Source organism: Sipha flava, unplaced genomic scaffold (assembly GCF_003268045.1).
Source record: "Sipha flava isolate LNK unplaced genomic scaffold, YSA_version1 64_pilon_pilon, whole genome shotgun sequence".
In the NCBI taxonomy this organism is placed as follows: Eukaryota; Metazoa; Arthropoda; class Insecta; order Hemiptera; family Aphididae; genus Sipha; species Sipha flava.
The window spans coordinates 301,674-323,785 of record NW_020273604.1 but is presented as its reverse complement, the minus strand read 5'-3'; the positions used below and the strand labels follow the sequence as shown (position 1 = coordinate 323,785).

General features: G+C 31.9%; 1 protein-coding gene across 1 annotated transcript in view; it reads right to left on the bottom strand.

The window, feature by feature from the left end:
- The window catches only part of LOC112691530 (LON peptidase N-terminal domain and RING finger protein 2), a 46,095-nt gene extending 24,849 nt beyond the window's left edge, over positions 1–21,246 (bottom strand). The window contains exons 1-2 of the mRNA XM_025565805.1: positions 20,809–21,246; positions 8,118–8,920 (exon numbers count right to left, since the gene is read on the bottom strand). Of these exons, the coding sequence (XP_025421590.1) occupies positions 8,118–8,916 (799 nt within the window). The 5' untranslated portion in view covers positions 8,917–8,920; positions 20,809–21,246. The remainder of the gene's footprint in view (positions 1–8,117; positions 8,921–20,808) is intronic.
- Positions 21,247–22,112: the final 866 nt, after the last annotated feature.

Genomic DNA, 22,112 nt, shown 5'->3' with positions numbered 1-22,112 from the left:
ATGTATAAAAAATTAAAAATTAAAGTTTGAACGTTCGAGACCAAGTATAAATGCACGCACGGTACAATTCGTGTACATTATAGTACATTATACTGTCTATAAATATACCGTATGATATTATATTATTTTATTAATAAATATATATCGATCATCATTTTTTTAATTTTTTTTTTTTTTTTTTTTTAATACACGTTAGTACATGATCGAAACCGTTTCGCGCGCGCACACGTAAACGTAACGTCGCCGTAATTAATTATTCATCGGTATAACGAATACACATGTTCGTACGTTTCATACGATACGGTGCATTGGTATTATATTATCACCGCGTGGTAAGCGCTAAAATTACGCTGCACCGTTGTTTAATATCTGTTGCGAACGGTAACACTATTGCAACAGTACGCACTCCGCGCCACCTAATAATCGATATTGCATTTTTCGTTTCGACACACCCGACACAAATCGCTCAAACAATTGTTCGTGTTTTCTCCCGTTGCCCGTCTCTGGTCGGGGCATTAAATGCGAACGCAATGATAAATTACGATTTTTAACGACCAATGCGTCGGTGCGCGCGAACGTTACAACGTGCCGTCCGTCGTCGTATTGTATAATTGCGTGCGCACGTACGTAACGTAACGGACGACGAGTGGGCCGCGCGGCGCAACCGAGAGAGACAGAGAGAGAGAGAGAGACAGACGATCGAATAAGACTGTGACGGTCGCCAAAGTTTGACGTTTGCGAAACGGACCGGTAGGCGGGCGGTACGCGCACGCGCGTCCCGGACAATCACGTGACCTCCCCAGGCCGGTAGGCGATCGCGCGGGGGGGGGGGAGGAGAGGGGAAATAACAAATCGTCTTCGGACGTCGCGTAACAACGATAAGCGTGAACCGCATGTATTAATAATAAAACGCTCTGGCGGCGGCGTTACGTTTGAAACTCAATCGAGCGCGTAACGTTTCGTCCGAGCGAACGAGGTGGGGGGGGGGGGGGGGCGTGCGCGTGCGCGCAAACTTCCAAGCCCGGCGAACCTGTTGCGCGCGCGGATGGCACACGAAACACAATCGCACCGTCCCCGTACCTTCTACACGCGTTTGCCCTTGACGCTCGCTGACCATGAAAAGCCATCGTCGTCCGTCCGCCGTGACGTCATTTCGCACATAGTTAATCCGAAACGAGACCAAAACAACGTTGTTTACGAGGAAGCCACCGCTGTGTTATACGGCGGCGGATGAACGCGACACCCGAAAATTGCGTTGTACAACCCTTTCGACGAGATCACCGCGGCGACGATCGACCGTCGCTCTCCATCCGATTCGTTTGATCTCGGTAAACACTCGGTGGTGGGATCTTTTTGTTTTCGTAACACGCGAAGGTAGCCTGCAGACCGGAGACGATTGTGCGACGCTAAGGCCCAGGGGTGGGATATCGGGAAACGTTCCGAAGGATCGAATGACCGCGTGGACCGCTTTATCTATAACATATTTCATTGTGTGGTGTTTTGCGTGTACGGACAGCTTTTATGTTTCCCGGACCGACAAATATTATTGATCCGTCCCTACGACGATAACATAATATCGGTCACATCAAGTAATTCGTTGACAATATTATAATAACACGATGATTGACGAATTCGGAGAAAGCAACCGTTGCTGTGGCGATGACCTGGATGAAGTGCGAGAGTTGCGAGTTGATAGGTACCTACGTACACATTACCTACCTGTATAACACAACAATGTTATGTAGAAATGAAAAATTCACGCTTTCGGCCAACATTGACCCACATAATAAAAACGATTATTTCATATTATTCTTCTTTCTTGCACAATGCTCGCAGTTCCTACGCCGCAGTCGATAATAATGTGCAAGTGTACACCTATGTAGATCATTCGGTCGGCGCGAAAGAGAAACACGCAACGATCGAGTGTCACCGGGGTCAATGTCTCGCGGATCCCAATTTTTTTTATTTACTTCTCTTGCCCATTATTGTTTTTGTTGCGTCTATTTTTTCCCCGGTCGGACCGACTGAATGCGCACGTGGATAAAATAATTTATCGGTATAATTATTATAATTATTACGTACACGTTCGTCGCGCTCGCACGGTCACAGTGCAAGTGATGTATATGTGCACGTATATAGCCACAACTTTTGGATCAGGCCCTTTTACAGGAGGGGCCTGAACACCACTTCCCTTGACGTTTTTCCGTACCCGTCTATCAATCGTAATTCTTTATAATTTAAACTTAAATAAAATACTCTTAACATGAAAAGCGATTAAAAGTAAAGGGTTTATTTCTAAAATATACATGAAAAATTTGTTGAAAATTTGTTATTATTGTAAAAGGTTCTTATTTTGGGTGGAGAGAATGAAATTTTTTTTAGATCACCTTTCTCCTCCGAAATAAATTTCTGTCTACGTATTTACTGAACTTATTAACAATAAATTATGCATAAAATGTTGTTACAATGTCCGGACGATTAATTATGAAAGCAACAACGCAGAGTTATCGATAAAAAGCGTAGAACACACGTGACTGAAAATAGTAGTAAATACGCGGGGTAGTGTCTAGCTGGTGGTAGAGGCGTAGCCAAGGGGGAACTAAAGGGACTATAGCTCAACCTCATGGGTCGTATATGTGTGTACTATACTAGTAAACTACCATTTGGTATTTAAATATTTTAAAATGTTGGTAATAACTAAATGTTGACGAATAACGGATGATTGTTTTTGAAACATAAATGTATTACTTCTACCGTGATCATCATTATTTTTTTGGTGGTAATCATGGAAGTTGTTGCGAATCTCGTCTAACATTATCGTTTTATTATTAAATAATATTTTAATATATTATTTCGCAGCGATGCTTCCGCATTTGAACACCATTAATGTATTATTATAAATTATAGTTAAATAAATACTATTTTAAGATTCTGGAAATACATTTATAAGTATAGAAGTAGGGAGGAGGATGAAGATGAATTCTCAAATCCTCTCTTACCTAACATCCCAAAAAAGTGTTTACCCCTCCCATTTAAAAATCCTGGCTACGCCACTGGCCGGTGGCCAACAAGATTTTACAAAAATATCTATAAGCATAAATATTTATTAAAAAAAAACTACAAAGAAACTTTATTAATTTTCTCTACAAAGATTTATTATTTAACTAGATTACCTATTTTTGATTATTATTTTAAATAAATATTATTTTTAAGTACCTTATGTATGATGTATACTTTTTTTATGTGTTCAAGACCTAAAAATGTTTAGGAAGTTCTTAAAAATGATGTACCTATATACGTTTTAAAATAAGTACCTTTATAATAAAGGCTTTATTAAGTGCAATAAATGTTGTTTTAACTCCTAGGGCACATCTAGGATTTTTTAAATATAGACCTCACCCTTCTTAATTAAGTTTTTATTCGCCGCCCTTCCCTCACCCATAGAATTAATTCAAATACGTCACTACAGGAACGTCATGGGCTACAAACATTTATTTACATATCAGTGTTCGGTACAAACAATACTTGCATATATATTGATAAATATAATTATTTCAATACTATTGAACATTCATAGTCCGTATGGAATATTTGCGAAGCGACAACGGCGGCGTGCGATATTATAATTATAAAATTCCTACGCGTTCACCGCATACTCCTGGTAGACGGAGAGGGCAAAGACAGGGATTCGTAGTAAACGCGTATGCTAAAACCGTTTTACGCGCTCAGAAATAATCGTAATATTTTATTAATATTGTATTATTATTTAGTTATTTTTTAACTTTTGATTCCCAACACCTCCGATCGAACCGTGGTTATAGGTTGAGGGTCCACCTTTGTCGAGATAGTATGAAATTCATAGATATACTGTACACAGTGTACAGAAATGGTGTGCGAATAGTATATTAAAATGACACAAGCGCACGCTCACAATCAGGGGCAGATTTAAGGCACAGTGAAATATGCGGCCGTATTTTTTTTTAATTAACTTAAATTAGAAAATAATTGCATATTATATATTGAGAGAAAAAATGTATTTAAAGATATTTTATTACATAGAAGCTATTTTTTTCCGGATTAGAGCAGCAAATTAAATTTTGCATAGGGTAGTAAAATTGTTAAATCCACCCCTGCTCACAATCGTCACCACCATTACATAATGCCGAGAAGTATTGAGTGGTATGCAGTGGTCTGATTCGGCTTCGTTTATAGAGTAATTATTGTTTTCCGATACAGTAAACGCACACATGTATAAATATGCACATACTTCACTTGTAGTGCATAATATACAATATTATAGTGAAAACAACCAAATACGATGTATGAAAACGTCTGGGTAGATGTAATATGTTTTATGTAATAATAAACGTTACGATAAGTATAGTTAGAGGTATATAACATTATAATAACTTCGAAATAAACGATATGTGTACTCGTATGTACACGTATTATACGTGTATAATATGCTATTTATGTACAAACAACCTACCTATTCGCAAACACAACTATTGCATATGTTTGATTCCATATCGGTTAAGATCATTGAATCACATCAGTTTCTCATGTACATATTATTTTAAACTCGAGTAAAATTGTAAACGAATGTGAACAGTAAAAAATTTCAACGAAGTTACGATGGGTACTGCATTTGCCTACGGCCGAAAAAAAAAACGATTATGAATATTATTACAAACGTCAACGATTCATTGACGTGCACGATGTAAATATTCGTAAAGGTAATACATTTGTAAATACACAATGTAGTGTCACATATACTGAATACGAAAATAATTGACATGCACAAAAATGTTGATCATTAATCGTGTTTAAATGGTGATTTAAATTCCGCGTTGATCTACGGATGACATTTACTATTGTTGAAGTTAACTTACGTTAAAACAAATTAAAATATCCAAATTTATTGACTGTATTGTAACGATTGTTACATGATTATTTACCCCCGAACACGTTACAGTATCATATGAAAAATAAATATTTTACCATAATGACATCGATTGATAATATAATACAGAAAATATACAGAAAATTATAAAAAATAAACATTAATAAACATACAAAATAAAAATAAATAAATATATTTATTTTGTATAAAATATACAGAAAATTATATACAAAAAATTCATAATTGTTAATGATTTATTTGTCTTGAAATTGATATTACGAGCATATTATTAATATTTTATAAATACCGAACGATATTTTCAATCAACATCATAAACGCAGTATGTATTTCAATTAAAATGTTAATTTTTGTTTTTCAGTTATAAAAATTTTTAGTGATTTAGATACCCAATAGACTTTAAAATTTTTAATACTTATGAGTGATAAGTAACAACGGAAACATTAATAGTTATGTGACGAAAGAGCTACGTAGTTAGTTTGACGTCATTCGACAACAAATCAATATTGTTACTTCGTAAACATTTAAATTATCAGATGTTCCGAAAAAAATATCAGAATATTCTGAACGTAAAATAAAAGTATTCCTGACATCCACGTTCGAAATCATGACATTTATGGGAATATAGTATTTATACTTTGGTCTATATTATATATCATATGAATGAGTGAGTAAATCAATAAATATGTTAGTTACACATCTTATCCTCGTAAATATGCATAAACTTCATTTTATTTTTATTCATATACTTATTTTTGATCGTAAGATTAACTAACCAAATTTGCTTAAACCGTTATTCATTGTTTTTCGCTGCGATACTGAAATTCAAAGATTTAAAAATTAAATTGAATTACAAGACATCACGAATCTAAGCCGCTGGCTTTTTTTGGTATGCTCGTGCTCCATGGTTGCGTTATACGTATACAAATAGCCCGCGATACGAGTGAGCGGTAGATACGATATTTTATACGCCTATTATTAGCACATGTTACAAAAACGGGTCACCGGTGTCATTCAAATGGCACGTGGACCTACTTCTGGAACCATTCGACTGTATAAAAACAGAACACGAAGATCGTCGAAAATTAGGTCACGAGCAGGAATGAACGCGAACAATTTAAATGTATATTTTTGGTATTTTAACATACACCAAAATACAGACGAAACGTAACGCAGCAACATTTTTTTTTTTATCAAATGTAAAATCTTGTGCTTAATAAGTGACTGTTATCTTGTAGATTGCCCAATCCCCTCGGATTTTTCTTTTTATTTATAAGTACCTATAACTTAAGTGAAATTGTATGACATTATGTAGGTAGTAACTTAATTTATAAAACGTTGATAATTTATTTTATTCCAATAACCAAACAGTGGTAAAGATAAAAAGGTATGATCATTTGATAATGGATGATCTAATAACCCTAAAGGACTTTGACTTCTCCTCCCCCGAAAAAAGAAAAAGGATAACCTAACCACAACTAGATCACATGCCGACACACTAACGCTTATAGTACATACAAATGTAGATAGGTTGTGCAATTTCCATGGAATTTCCAGCCATGGGTGTGCGGAATTGCACCACATCAAAATTTTAGTTATTTAAATTTACATCACGATATATTGTTATACGTGCATAGTGCACACGATTAATGAAAACTGTCATGTATCTAAATGGATTAGATAGAAGAATATTAAATGTGGGTTTATGAGTATATTAATGTGATATTAATGAGGCATTTTTGATTAGTTACAAATATGGTTCATAATCATTAAAAATGAATTGATCATGTTTTTTTATTTTTTATAATTTCAACTAGAAACCACATGTTATTTTTATTTTTATAACAGCATAATATGTCGAGCTAAATTTAAGCTTCTTACATCAATAACCTTTTTACCTGACAAAAAAAATATTGTAATCTCTTTGACACTAACGTCTTTACTTGATTAGTAAATAACAGGTGATGTCTCAAAAAAAGTTCGATCACATATACCATCATATGTCAAGTATTATTATTTGTTGATTACCTCTGAACAATTCCATAAGTCCAATTTTGTTCCAAGGTTGTAATCACCAAATCAACCCAATTAACGTACGAAATATTATTTTTCATAAAGATAATTCAGAATAATAATAATTTTATCTAAGGCCTTTTCAAAAGTAAAATATTTTTTTAATTAAATTAATTATCACGCAACAATAGGTTATCGATAAAAATAGTATCGATTGAAATAGCTTATGTATATAAGGAGATGTTACGGTACTATTATTTTTTTACGAATGATTTAATTTCACTGCATAACATTGTATAACCATAACTATGTAAGAACCTTAATTCTATACACGAATACAAGGTGAATTTGTTTTTTAACCAGTTACTGGTTGAATCAAATTTTTTGTTATATACTCATATGTGGTCCAGTGGCGTAGTTGAAGGTTGGTGAATTAGGCGGTGCCCAAGGGCGCAATAAAGTAAAGGGGCACATTTGAGTAGAATAAAAATTGGTTCTTTTGTATGAAATATGTGCCAAAATAAAATTCATCAAGGACGCCATGGAAGATAGTCATGGTACAGATGTAGTTACATTCTATTCAATAATACTCGTATTCAAAATGTTGAACGAAATGAAACATGGACTGATTGTTTTTATATTTTTTACTGTCAACACTTTTTCAAATAGTACACCAGAAAATGCATGAAAAAGAGCAGTAAATCAGAAATTATAGACTCAAAGGGTATTTTAATGATATTTTACTCTTATCAAAATACCTAAATCGTATGGCAAATCCCAGAAAAGCCTCGAATAATATAATATTTCTTCGAGCAAGCGTTTTTTTTTAAATGAGCTACAATACTTAATTTTCGAACACAAGATTAATTTTTACCCATTTTAATCGGGTAAAATTAATATACATTTAAATGCCTAAGTTACGATTTTAACGGCTATGACAAAACGATTGATTTAATAATTATTTATATTATTTTATCATGATAAACAGTTTCTATTAGGGTATTTTAAGTGGCTATTAAAACCCAAACAGCAACATAGTAAATAATTCAAAATTTGATTGTTCTCTAAAATTTTGTACGAGGGCAAATTTTTTCCAAACATATACAACGTGGACATTTTCACCGACCCGGTTAGATGATGAATAAAAATATATTTGGTATATACTATAATAATCATTGCGTACCTGTGTAATACGCCTGGTTGAACTTGATCAAAGCCAAGTGGAATTTTTCCTGTCTGTACAGCGCCTTACCCTCGTCTAACAGCTCGGAGGAGCGTAAATGCACCGACCAAAGTTTCTCGACCAGCGACTTGACCAGCACGTTCGAGTGCGGCTGATACGGCGTGGACAGGCCGCACCTGTGGCACACCAGCGGCTTGCCACCGACTGCACACCGGCGGCAAAACGTGTGGCCACACAGCAACGTGACCGGGTCCCGAAGCACCATGCCGCAAGCGCCGCACTCGAACGGACCGGTCCGCGGGTCATGCGGCTGATGGCCGCGGTGCGACGTCAACGAGGACTGGTGCGCAGGGGTCGGGCACTGTTGCGACGACGCGGCCGGGCCCGTGGGGTGGCCGTCGGAGACCTGCAGCCGGATGAGTTCGAGGAACGCGGACGTCACGTGCCACAGAAAGCTGGCTGGCAGTGGGCCCAACCGGAAGCACCGGGCGTACAGGTCCAGCGACTCGCACACCCGGCCGCATTTGGCCAACGAGTCGGCGCACTCAATGTATGAGTCCAGGTTCTCGTAGCCGACGGCCGCGCCGCAGCAGCCGTCATCCCGAGAGTGCTGCTCGTGCTGATGCTGCTGCTCGTGTTGATGTTGTTGCTGTTGCTGCTGTTGCTGTTGCTGATGCTGCTGCAGCTTTCCGCCGTCCCCATACTTGCTGATGTATAGACCGGAAAACTTGTCGTTCGTTGCCACTTCGGCCATAAAATCATATATGCCGACTTTCACCCCGTGAATGATGAACGACATTAACCTGCGAACACGACGAAATCGAACGTTTTAATAGCATGTGAAAACAAGCGACGCGTACACGAATAATGTCAAGTACCCTAACTCCATAAAAAAAAAAAAAAAAAAAAAAAAAAAAGAATATTAAAATTATTATTTTGATGATATTATAAAAGCGAATAAAAATCACTTCGGTCACCCGCGATCTGATACTCTTGTCCGGGGTCCATAGCCTATTGCTCGTGCAGGGATGAAATGTAAGTATATTATTTCGAAAAACCCCGCCGGTACATTATATCAGTGTTCAGAGGTCGACTTATATCGGCTACTCTCAAGATTGACTGACGGGTAATACACGCACACACTGCGGGGTGCACTGAGTTATAGAAATACATGACCTCTAAAGTGCAACGACGTACACTAGTATCGAAAAAATATTCACCGCACTAAAACTAATTAATACCGTATGGATTCTCGATAAATCGATAATCTTCCAAAGAAAAAAACTACACGAACTGTTTAGTAACAATTCGCTGTAACGGAAAAAAATCAATTAACAGTTCATCTGACTCGGCGACATGTCCAGAAAAATATTCCAAGATTTTGTCCGACGAGTTATTTTATTATACTTTTTTTTGTTTATTTATAATGTAAGTATCATTTAAATTTTTTGATTTGCAATGACTTTCATACGGTTTTAGATCAATCAGTATTTAAAAGTTGGTATACAACTTATATAATAATATAATATTATATGTGCGGCGTTGTTGTTACGTTTTTTTTTTTTTGTCCCTCTCCCATTCGAATGATGTTACGCTTACCCCGGCTAATCTCGAATCAGAGACAACATAAAAGAAGGTGTATGCCGTTTGCTTACATAAAAGAACACTTTCCACCGCTGTGTAGTTTTGTTTTTCATCATCGTCGTCGTTTACGTGGGCGACTACGCCCCTCACGTTTTTCAACGAAGTAGTCGAGGCCCATGATTATAATCCGATATTCTCAACAGTTGTTACAGTGTGTTCATTAGGAGACGTTTAACGAATGTGTATCGAATGTCAACCATTCGTGATATTTTATACGATAACAATATGAAGTTTAAAATCTATAAATTAATAAATTTATAAATCATCTTCCTTGTATTGAAATACAAAAAAGTACAAAAGAACTTAAGGGCACGCGTATTTTCCTCTTTATAAAAGACGCGGTACAACAGTCGGTTCGCCCACGCGTCACCGTCCCTTACCGAATCGTGTCTCGATCGTATTCGAGTTATACGAATATGTGTGTGTCTACGCACATGCAAGCAATTACATTTTAATTAGTATATTATTATAAATCGCGATAATGACGTGCAACCTATCATGGCGAAGTTCTATACAAACGTAAACATCTACGCAGGGATGTCAATATCGACCCACGGTATGGTAATTAAAATAACAATATAAAAATCAATTATTGTCGTTCACGATATATATCGTAATCTTAGTATAGATAAAAATCAATATTAGTACATATAATAATAGAAAAATAGCCGAAATATAAAGTACTAAAATCCTATATCCACTATACGAAGTGACACTGGCAATATGTAACGGATCCAATACGCAAAGGTCGGCATCAAAAATAAAACAAACACGGTCTTCGATAGGTCAAAGTCTTTAACTGAAACATTAGATTGTCACGTGTCAGGGGGTCAACGTAAGGCGACGGAAAGTCAGAATGTTCAAACAATAAATTTAATTTGGTTATAACTTAAAACTGTTATTGATGTAAATGAAAAAAAAAAGAAATATTGTTTTAGTACATAAGACCACGGTTATCGTTAAATCAACATATATATATATATATATATATATATATATATATAAAATAGTATATATAATGAATAATAAAGCGTGGTACTGTTAACATTTTACTTATATTTAAAAAACCCTCCCCTATCCCCGATATTTTTTCTTGCGTTCGCTGAAATGTTCAAAACGTACTGTGTATCGTACGTCGAGGGATTCTTGGACATTAACCCAATTTGTTTTTCAATGTAACAATCACAACATCTAAATAATTCAATGTATGCATGACTGAAAAAAATATTTAACGCATTTGTTTCCGGTATCACTACGACCGGACACCGTGATTCGATGTCGCGCGTTACAGCGATCGATTCGATTGACTCAGGCTCCGTGCAGCATGATCGGCACAGAAATCCAAGGTCTCAGGATAGCTACTAAAGAAGCGGCTTTTTAAGGACATATCGACGAAAACCACGTTTTTCATACATTCGACATACGTTGATTAGAGACCGTTGTACATAAATCATTATCATCAAATGAACACGTGTAGGCTGTGCGCGAAAATTGTCTTCCGGTACCCGGACAGGAGTGAGACTAATTGCCACTACGGACTGCGGACCGACCAGCTGTCTGTTGTGCCTGGATAGGATTCCGTCCCGATAACGGCCCTGGGCCCCCGTTCCGTTTCGGTCACGTCACAGGACACGCACGACCAGTTGACGATGTTCACCGAAACGCTCAAGGATGAACGTAAATATTTATCGTCCAATCGTTTTCGTGAGCCACTTGCAAATGTACGGTCGGATGGAACCGCGATACAATTCTTCACCTCGATGTTATGGTGCGCGTACGCGTATATCGGGGGGGGGGGGGGGGGGGGTAGTAATTGAATAATGAACAATCGTTACACCGACCGCACGTCGAAACGAAATATATTCATAAATATGTATAAGTGCAATACCTTTCCTAACGGTTATCTGCGAACGATTAACAAAACGGTTAATACGTAACAACAGCGGCACGATTTTGAATGTTATTAGGTCATTTTGTGTAACTACATACGTTTAACGCACGCGTATTATTCGAGTTGTGTTCACTCATTTTGTTTTTGTTTTTGCAATCGTGCGAATTTGCCATAACGCCTATTATGAAATTATTACACTACTCTCCTCCTGTAACGCAACGTTTCTACGGTTTAACTACATGTTTCGTTTCTTTGACAATCGTAATAATTCGTACTTCTGATAATATTATAATGTACCATAATTTTTTTCTTCTCGTTCTAAACACACGAAACTATTGAACCGTTGAAACTTGTAAAGCTAAAAAAAAAATGTATTTGTACAAAACACAAATTAACGTCCGAAATTAACTTATTTCCTATTACCAAAGACTACAATTTATATAAATGTTTTTTAATTACCAATGTTTATTTATTTACAGTTTTATTACATTTTCTTATTCCCTTTAATATGATTTTAATCTTATCGTATAGTTTATTTAATGCACTCATATCATTTCATTAGATGCTTCATAGTTTGTTTTGGATGAATAACAAAATAGACAAATACTACATACATAAATATATAAACAGCAGTCGTCGCTTATTGAGCTCATGGTTAATTGCGACTCTAATTAATCTGTTGGAATCAAAAGAGGCTTTCCCAATATACACATGCACTAACACACGGAAAAAGAATTGACTATTATCTCTCTACGTTAACAACTCACTAAGCTATTTTATGGGCTCATTTGAAGATTAAATAATTGACTATTGGATGGATTTCTATAAAAAACGAATTAGGGAGGTATCATAATACAATAAAATGTAATACATATTCAAATTTTAATTTTTACTACCCATCCTATACATTATTGTATTATTATTTTTTTAACTCACATATTATGTTATTATTATACATACAGATCATTTACACAAATGTAAAACATATATATATATTAATCTGTATGATTAGCTGAAATCTTAATAAATATTTTTCATTGAATAAGATTTTTGAAAAAATAATGTGTAATTTTTTTATGGTTTTTCGTCTTATTAACTCAACGGGTAATAGACTAAAATGTTTTTGCATCTTGGTGAGTCTTACAAGCAGCGACAAGCTGTACATTTAATATAAATAAAAAAAAATTTTTAATTAAATTTAACATTAGTAAATTACTCGTGATTATATTGACTGTGTAACTTGATGATACATTTTTAATTCGAAACCGGTTGTACTATACAAATATATTAATTCTCCAAAGTAATACCTGTGTATTATTGTATATAGAGCAGCGTTTACTAGTTGAGTTCCGAAGACCCTTATTTAGTCTACTTTAGGTTTCAGTTTTTTTCAGGTAGTACTCTAGTTAGGTCCCACGATTTTACAAGTACTACTCTAGTGGACCCATACAAAAATTTCCTTTCTCATTTTTACAGACTTAGGACTGTCAGTTATCTAAATATAAATTAGAACACAGATATGATTTTTTTTTTAAGTTTCTATTACATGATACATAATAATTAATTAAAAATTAGAGTACTGGTATATGGTAAATAAATTAATTTAAAAATTTAAAAATTTAATAAATTTGTAAATTAAAGTATATGAAATAATAATAAATATAAAATTATTAATTAATAATATTTATTCTATTAAGCCAGAAGGGCCACATATCATATTAATATTTAGTTACCATTATTCATTGAGTTATATTATATTTGTTTTAATACACACCTACATTCATACATCCTAATACACACATAAACACAACATACACTACCGAATTCGACAGCATTTGCCCGACAATCCCGACCATTAGTGTTCGAGCTATTACACCACTACGCACTTAGCTAGTCTTCCATATTTTTAAGACTTAGGTGTTAGAATTTAAAAAATTGACTTAGTGTTCAGGCGCGCTATCATTGATTTACACACCTGGCCCGTAAATTAATCATTTATCTATATATATCTTTACATAAAATATTTGTTTATATATATAATATAAGTATATGTTAACAAATGTACAAACGATACTTCAAATTTAACTAACAATTTCTATACAACAACTAACTAAATTTTGTCTAATCATATTCTATGAGAATTTCGTTGAAATATAATAGAACAATAATATTTTATAATGTAATTTGCTAGTGCTCTTGATACCCGGATACCCGGGTTTTACGGGTATTACCCGATTTAAAAAATATCGGGTACCCGTTATGGTTTGTATACTCATTACTAGATCTGGGATTTGTATGTAAATACATATTTTTTCTAAAACATGATAAATTTCGTTATTTTTTTTTCGTTGCACAGATAAATAACTGCTATAAATAGATATTATTTTATACAACTTTTTACAACAATTTACTGTTTAATTTGATATTACAGTAAATTAGTAACTATAGTATTATAAAAACAGCATAGTTAACAGAACATTTCAAACACCTATCAATATAATTATTCAATTATAATAATTTTTTACACGTCATGAATAATATCACAATTTTCTTTTTTTTTTTTTTGGCCCTAGGGGTGGGATTAAACGCCTCCTCCGCCCTGTATGTACGCCACTGATTGTGATTACTTATTATCAGCGTAACTATACACATAAAAGGTAACAAATAAGGCCACTGTATCCGTTATCTGCAAGATTTAAATATAGGCTTTATAATAGCTTTTAACATGTTATTCGACATTAAACTTAAATAAACTAATTATTGAAGAATAATATTACAAATAACACTCACATAAAATACTAAAGATTTTATTTTTTAAAAAATAATTTTGTTAATTTAAAAAAGGAAATATTTTAATATTTTTTATTCGAATAATTGTGTAAAGTATAATTTAATACTGATTACCTCTTAGCAGTTAAAACTTAGCTAAACCGTTTACGTATATCAAAAACCATCGTGTACCCGAAAACATTGACTACCCACATAATCGGGTATTATCCGGATAAACGGGTACCCGGGTATTACCCATATCAAATCAAGAGCACTAGTCGACATTAGATAAACATTTTAATAAGTTTTAACAACAATTAGATTTTCAAAATTAGTGTTATTTATTTCATAATTTGATTGAAAAGTGTAGGTTTTATTATGTATTAATACTTCTAAATAATGATTTATAACAAAAATACTAGACTTATTTTTTTAATTTTTCAGAAAAAATATGAAAGTAAAAAAATGACAACATGAAATTAATTTTTCCTTCGTCAAATATACATAAATACATATATACATAAATTGTAATAATTCTTATTCAGTTATTTTTTTTTTTTACTCTACTCATTATTTATTTTTAACATTATTATTACAACACTTTTAACATACTTAAATTTACATTAAATTATTAGATAAAAAAATAGTTTTAAAAGAAGATAACAGAATTACTTCTTTATTCATTTAATTACTTAAATGAATCTAAACAACATTCTTTAGAATATTTTCGACTTGGTAATATGCTATAAACTGACATTGTAGTTACTTCAGTAATAATAGTAAATATAGTATAAATTACCTTGCATAATACAAGTTGGTTATGAGTTCTACATTTATTCATGCTCTAATTCGTTGATAGGTAACAAATATTCACTAAAATCACTTGCTGTACAATAAATGATAATAGTATGATTGATAAAACAAAGGTCTATATAGTAATATTAAAAGAAAATATGTGTTTTTGTATACTTATGATATTATTATTACTTGTTACATTCATGAGGTATTTAAAATAAATTATTAGATTTTAATTAGAACGGTATCAATGAATGTAACTATAGTTCGAAAAATAATTATTCCATAAAACTTAAGATAATATTAAATTGTAAGTAAAATTAAGAATTTATAAAAATATTTTTTGAAATAATTTGGATTTTTGAGTGAATAATTTTTCTTAACATGCTATTATATTACACATATTTTACATAATTAATACGAATCATTTTCTGAGAACATGCAAAAATTATTTTTCACCCGGTAGTTTCATCTCAAAGATTTCTCAAAATGCAATAAATATACTTCCAGATTTTGGAAGGCATCACACCCAATCCCAAGAATACAAAAGTAAAAATATCTGTCTTTATAATGAAATATATTTAAAATTATTATTTATAATGTAGTTTTAGAATGTTATGATCAATTAAAATATGAATTGTCTATTTAGTATGTATATTCATATTATTTTCTACGTAATATATTGATAACTAAATAGTCATTGCGTTTAAAATATAACTGCTATAAATAATTATCTAATTAAAAGTTTTATATAATTAAGTTATCAATTAATATTTGCTGACTACTTTAAAGATACACTTAAAAAATGTAATTTGTATGTTCATATTTTATATAAAAATGTAATATTTTATGGTTTAATTTCAAAACTTAAATATTTAACTTTGGTTTAGCTTAATTTCTGACAGTGTATGACCTAGAAGTAAAATAAATTATATATAATTTATACCAATAAACTAAGTTGGGTATCATTAAACATGCTTTGAGATACATGTAGATCTTAGATTAATTATATTTTCATTCTTTTTGTACATTAACTTTTTATTTATTTAAGATATTTGAAGCATGTTTATTATTAACCAATAATAAATACATTATTATCAAACATTTCAAGTTTAATCAAGTCATATCATAAACTAGTAAATTATTTAAAAAGTTATTGTTCAAGACAATAAATACAAAAAAAAATTGTATTATAACACAGCACGGACAATATTATGAATAATTTTTTTTCTAACAAGTTTTTTGATTGCGTTAATTTTTGAGATTATTGAGGATAAACAACAAAAAATTAAACTGTCATAAATTATTAAAAAATATAATATTGTTATATTTTTGTCACTCTAACCAAGATTCAAAATACTATGATTGAAAATATTTTACCACCAATATCACGTAATAAAACAAAAATCCATGCCAATGTTTAAGAAACATGAAAAACTTATTTTTTTAATTTAATCTCTTCGTTATGAATATATAAGTTAATCTAACTTAACCCGACCTAGCTTAATTATATTCACGAAAAAAGTGACTTTCACTTTTATTTTATGTGTGGACTATATAATAGTATGTCCCTATCGATTTATTCAATGTACTAATTCCTTTGTATTCTAAAAAATATTATATAATTATATAGGTTAGTATTTTAAATTTGTAATATGAGTACCTCGTAATCTGTTAAAAACTATAAATATTTATTCGTAGAAAAATTATTTTTACCAACAAAATATTTTTTTTCTTAAGTTAAACGCAAAATCATAATTCAAAAAAAAACTTTGAGCTTGAACTCAATTAATTTTTTTATGTTTGATTCTCAAGTTGTCCAATGTCAGTAATATAGACACACCTTATCCAATTAATATTTAACTTTTTAATTTATTTTAAAAAATATTTCCATATAATATCGAAGTAAATTGTACATAGTTTTTAAATATAATATTAATCTAAAATGTTAGTTGTCTCATTTTTACACTTATTTAATAAAAAATTAAAGTGTCAATGAATATTCTTATAAAATATTATATAGGCTAAAATATTACGATTTGTAGTCATTGGATATTTTACATGACATGTTGTATTAGGTATAATAAAGCTTAAAATTTAATTATTATTATTATTATTATTAAAAATGAAAAAATTATTTTACAAGCTATTTATCGCGCATGCTAAAAATTGAGAAAAAACTACATTTGATTATATTAAATATAAAATAATACATTTCTGTACCTATGTATAACCACAAATATATACATTTTATTGTAGCCATGATATTGCTTTGAGGTAATCAAATAATTAGTTTTATCCCACAAAGAGTGAGAGGTGAAACATAATTACCATTACATGAGGTGGTGCGGGTATTGTACCATATAGAGGTGAACGCTTCGATTCCACATAAATAGCTCCTGATCATCAAAATCAAGGTCATTATTAAAATAACACATTATTTATTGTTTTCCCAACACATAACAAGACTTGCAAATTAACATAAGACACCGGAAATGATGAGTTATTAAGTTTTCAGTACAATCTATTGTTTTTTGCATTAGGTACTTTTTTTCACTATTCATACAAACAAGTGAACAACCCAGTACCTTTTCCCCTAAAAGATAACCGCAAAAACCGTAATTACTACTGAGGGCACACACGAAATTAACCAAACAAATATTCTGGCCCAAAACGTATCGCGTTTCCATAATTTCCCGTACTGCAGGTGCATTGATACAGGTGCAACGTACTGACGTACTGCAACGTTACTGTCGCGTACACGCGCACGAATACGCTCATGATGTGAATATAGGGTTTACCGGAAAATGAGAAGATTTTAGATAAATCTCACAGGAGTAAAAAAAATGTAGATTTACACAATTTTTTTTTCCTGATAGCACAATCCTCATTATACTTAGTTAAGAGTCCACAGATAAAATATTATATCTTAAAATTAATGAATGTAAGATCGTATACATTTGTGCTTAAAAATTAAAATTTTTAAAAACGACATCAAACTTAACATTAATTGTTAATTAATTGCTTTGAAGTAATAATATTTTTAATCTTTGTACTCCTAATAAATTAATTATGTACATGAACATATATTTTTATTTCTATGAGAGCTGTTTCAAATTTGCTGATTTTCCAAGAATACCGAATATATTTCGTGTATATATTATCCGTACTTTATTGATGCAATTACCTCACTATTGCAACAAAAATCGTAATTCCACACACTCGCATTGCAATTATCAATAAGAAGAATCGTGTGTGGTAGTGATTCTCCAATCCGACACCCTTTTAATATTATACTATCGACAATTCGAAAACCAAGTAAAACGTTTCTTACACATTACATCGCTCAAAACGAAACCATGAAACATTATCAAAGGAATCGTCAAAGGTTTTTCTAGAAATACACAAACGCCTACTCCCGTCCTTATACACATCGCTTTTACCTACACACGCTTGGGTTAAAATTATTTTCAAAATGGTTTTACTATACAATTGTTACGTGACTGTATTTATTTTCGGAAGCTCCTGGTAAAATATAATATTAACTTTAACATTACGCAAGAAAAGTTGCTCGTGATAAAACGAGAAAAATCGATGTTGAATCAGATTTAAAATCAATGTTCCAAGTAAAATGAGAATACTTATGTAATTATTATTAAATATCATAGATCGGTCAGTAATTATTGTAATGGAGAATATGAAAAAATAATGTAGTATTTTTCATTGAACTAAAAACTTATCTTTTGTTTATATCAATTTAATTATATTAGAATTATCTACCGTGTTAATAAACTACATTACCATTGTAAAAACGATTTCCATATGATGTTTCAATTTCAACAGTTATTTTTTTACCAAATTATAAGCTTGAGAAAATTACAGGGGGTTATATATAATAAAATATATCAAGAAAAGTTTTAAGAACAAATCAGTTGTTCAGTTTTATACTAACTTGAACGCTTCTTTGTATTCTGGCTAGAATAACTGTTCTGTAGAATGATTTGTGTTTGCATTAAATCGAATTAAAAAAAAATCTATCTGTCAAAAATCAACTGAAAATAATTTTTCAACATGAAATATTACAGTAAAATTATTTTAAATATATTTTTAGTGAAAAAAATACGGAAAAATTACATAAAAATTTAAATTTCCGCTGAATCAATTATAATTTGATTGTACCAAATGCAATTTGTTGTCGTTACTCATATAATATATACATATCTTTATCCGGTTATTTTAATTGCATAGTTTAGCAAATTTGAAATTATTTCGCATAATATTCAAGGTTATTTATTATTATTAGTAAATTATTAAAAATATGTTTTTAATATTAACAGTAATAGTTCATGAACTTGAAATTCCATAAAATAATGTATGAAAAATTATATTTATTAATAATAACTGTGTTCTTTCAAACTATAACAATAATGCATTTTAGTTACTGGTCTGGAAATATGTTTTACTTTTTTTTTACATGTCATAACCAAAAATAAACAAATATAAAAACTTATTTTTAAAATATATATACCAATAAACTATGGTTAAAATAATTAATTATTTTAGTCTATCCAGTAATTCGCTTAATTATCTGACAAATTAAAATAAAATTAATCACAGTTTAAATTTCCTTGGAATTATATTCTGATCATTTTAATTTTGTTTGTATAGCTTATTAGTATTTATGATCTGATACATATAATTAAACTTTGTTATGGTTTTAATTTGAGCAACTAAGGAATCAGTGTCGATGGCGTGAGACCAAATTTTCTAGTTTCCCGGCTACAGACTAACCTGGCCAAAATTATTATTTTTATTAATTTGATCAACTACTATTTACAATACTATATACTATACAACACATTACAACACTTATTTGGGTCAGTCATCACCTTACCACGCTTATGGTTTATAAAGATTTAATTGGTAAATAAGCATAAAATAGATAATGTAACATAATTTAAATTTTAATATTATATTATTTTTATTGAGCTCTTATAATTTTTTTCAAAATTATTAATTAAATTATTAAAATTAAAATGATCAATCTCTTGTTGAAGGGTTATTTTTTATTAAAAAATATCGATAATGCATGAAAACAGAACAATGATATTGTACTTTGTATATTTATTGTTTTAAAACATCCAAATTAATACAAATCAAGTTGTTTAAAAACAAAATGCACTCGTGTTTAACAATTAATAATTAAATCATTATAAAGAATAAAAAAAATGAGAAATCTATGCAATTTGGTTGTAAAAAAATTTCAATTTAGCGTTCAGGGTATGCGACTGCATATCTCACACACCAAATGCGAAATCTACGGGTATTTATCACGTCATATAAAGTGCGTTGAATTTCGAACCCAAAGGGCATAGGGAGGGCTAATGTAATATATATATATATATATATATATGTCCCTAAGTAAAGACAATTGAACATCATGCATAACTATCGTTTCCAATATAATTGTCTATAGTCAACGTCCACTAGCTCCATACCGGCAAAATTGCAATAAAAATCATTGAAATCGGTTCACACAATTAGTCGTTAGTTTTTATTCGTTTCAATCGGTATTGTTAATTATCTACTTACAATGGTCACATTCATTTTTCGGTGAGTACATATTATTAAGTATTCCAAATGTACGATTCGTCTGCGACGAGAACGAAGATGACATACCACTAAAAATAAATTATAATGAACTCACTTCGACTGAATTATTAAAATTAACGCGACGACGACGTACAAAATCAAAAAATTTAACGAGAACGCTACACGGTTTATACGACGATTTGTTGACGCGGATCACGGTTATGCACGGGCACAATAACAACAATAAATCGGTATGAAAACTCAGTAAAACACTATATTTTTCTGAAACGGGAGCGACGCGAACGGTACGTTACACGCTAACCAACGCCAACGGCCAACTGGTTCGTAATACGATTACATTCCCGACCGGGCAAAAATTTAAATTACTAGTCCATTCAACCGAGTAGCAGAAAACTAGCGGTTTGCAGACACGGGCAACTCGCGCTCCTCGCGACCGGTCGCCATACTAGCGCGCTCACGTGGTACGCTCCGACCGGTGACTACAATAATAATAATAATAATTATTATTATTATTATTATTATTATTATTATTATTATTATTATTATTATAACGATGGGTGACGACGACGTTACTGACGAGTGACCCCTACGATAGTATTATCTGGTACGAGAGAAAGAAAAAATAAGAACGATTAAGTAAATGTTGTGTTTTGATGTTTGATCCGCCACCGACGCCGAAAATTAAGAATACGAAAATTAAAATACGAACTAATAAAATCAAACGTTGAAAACATCCCCAGGCACTGCTAACCCGTGCATCGACGTGATGGTATCATGTAATTATTTTACCGATCGTTGATCAATTAACGTCCGTATGTCCGTGCCCAAAGCTTCGTTATAAGTTATTACCCTTATACTCCAGTCGGGATTGTATACCGACGAGTACGACCCATAAACGTGTTACCAGTCTCCTACGACGGTACAGTATGTAACACAGCAGTAATCGTGTGAGTGGCAATTACATGTTTGAAGCCACCGTCCTACAATGCGTGCATGTGACTTTATAGCAGTGGTGCGCAACATGGGGATCCCTGTAGGGATCGCCAAATTTTATCAGGGGGTCGCCGATGCGGTTTAACGCTAAAAGAAAAAGTTATATATTATGTACGTCGATTTACATAACTTTATATTTTAGATTTTAGAAAACTTTAATTTTGTATTTTTTATTTATTTATTTTTATTTTTTTTTTGTACGTTTTGGATTAATTAAATGAAAGAAATATTAAAATTAACGACTTAATAATTCATACGAATAAAATTATTGTAGACATTGAGTAAGTATA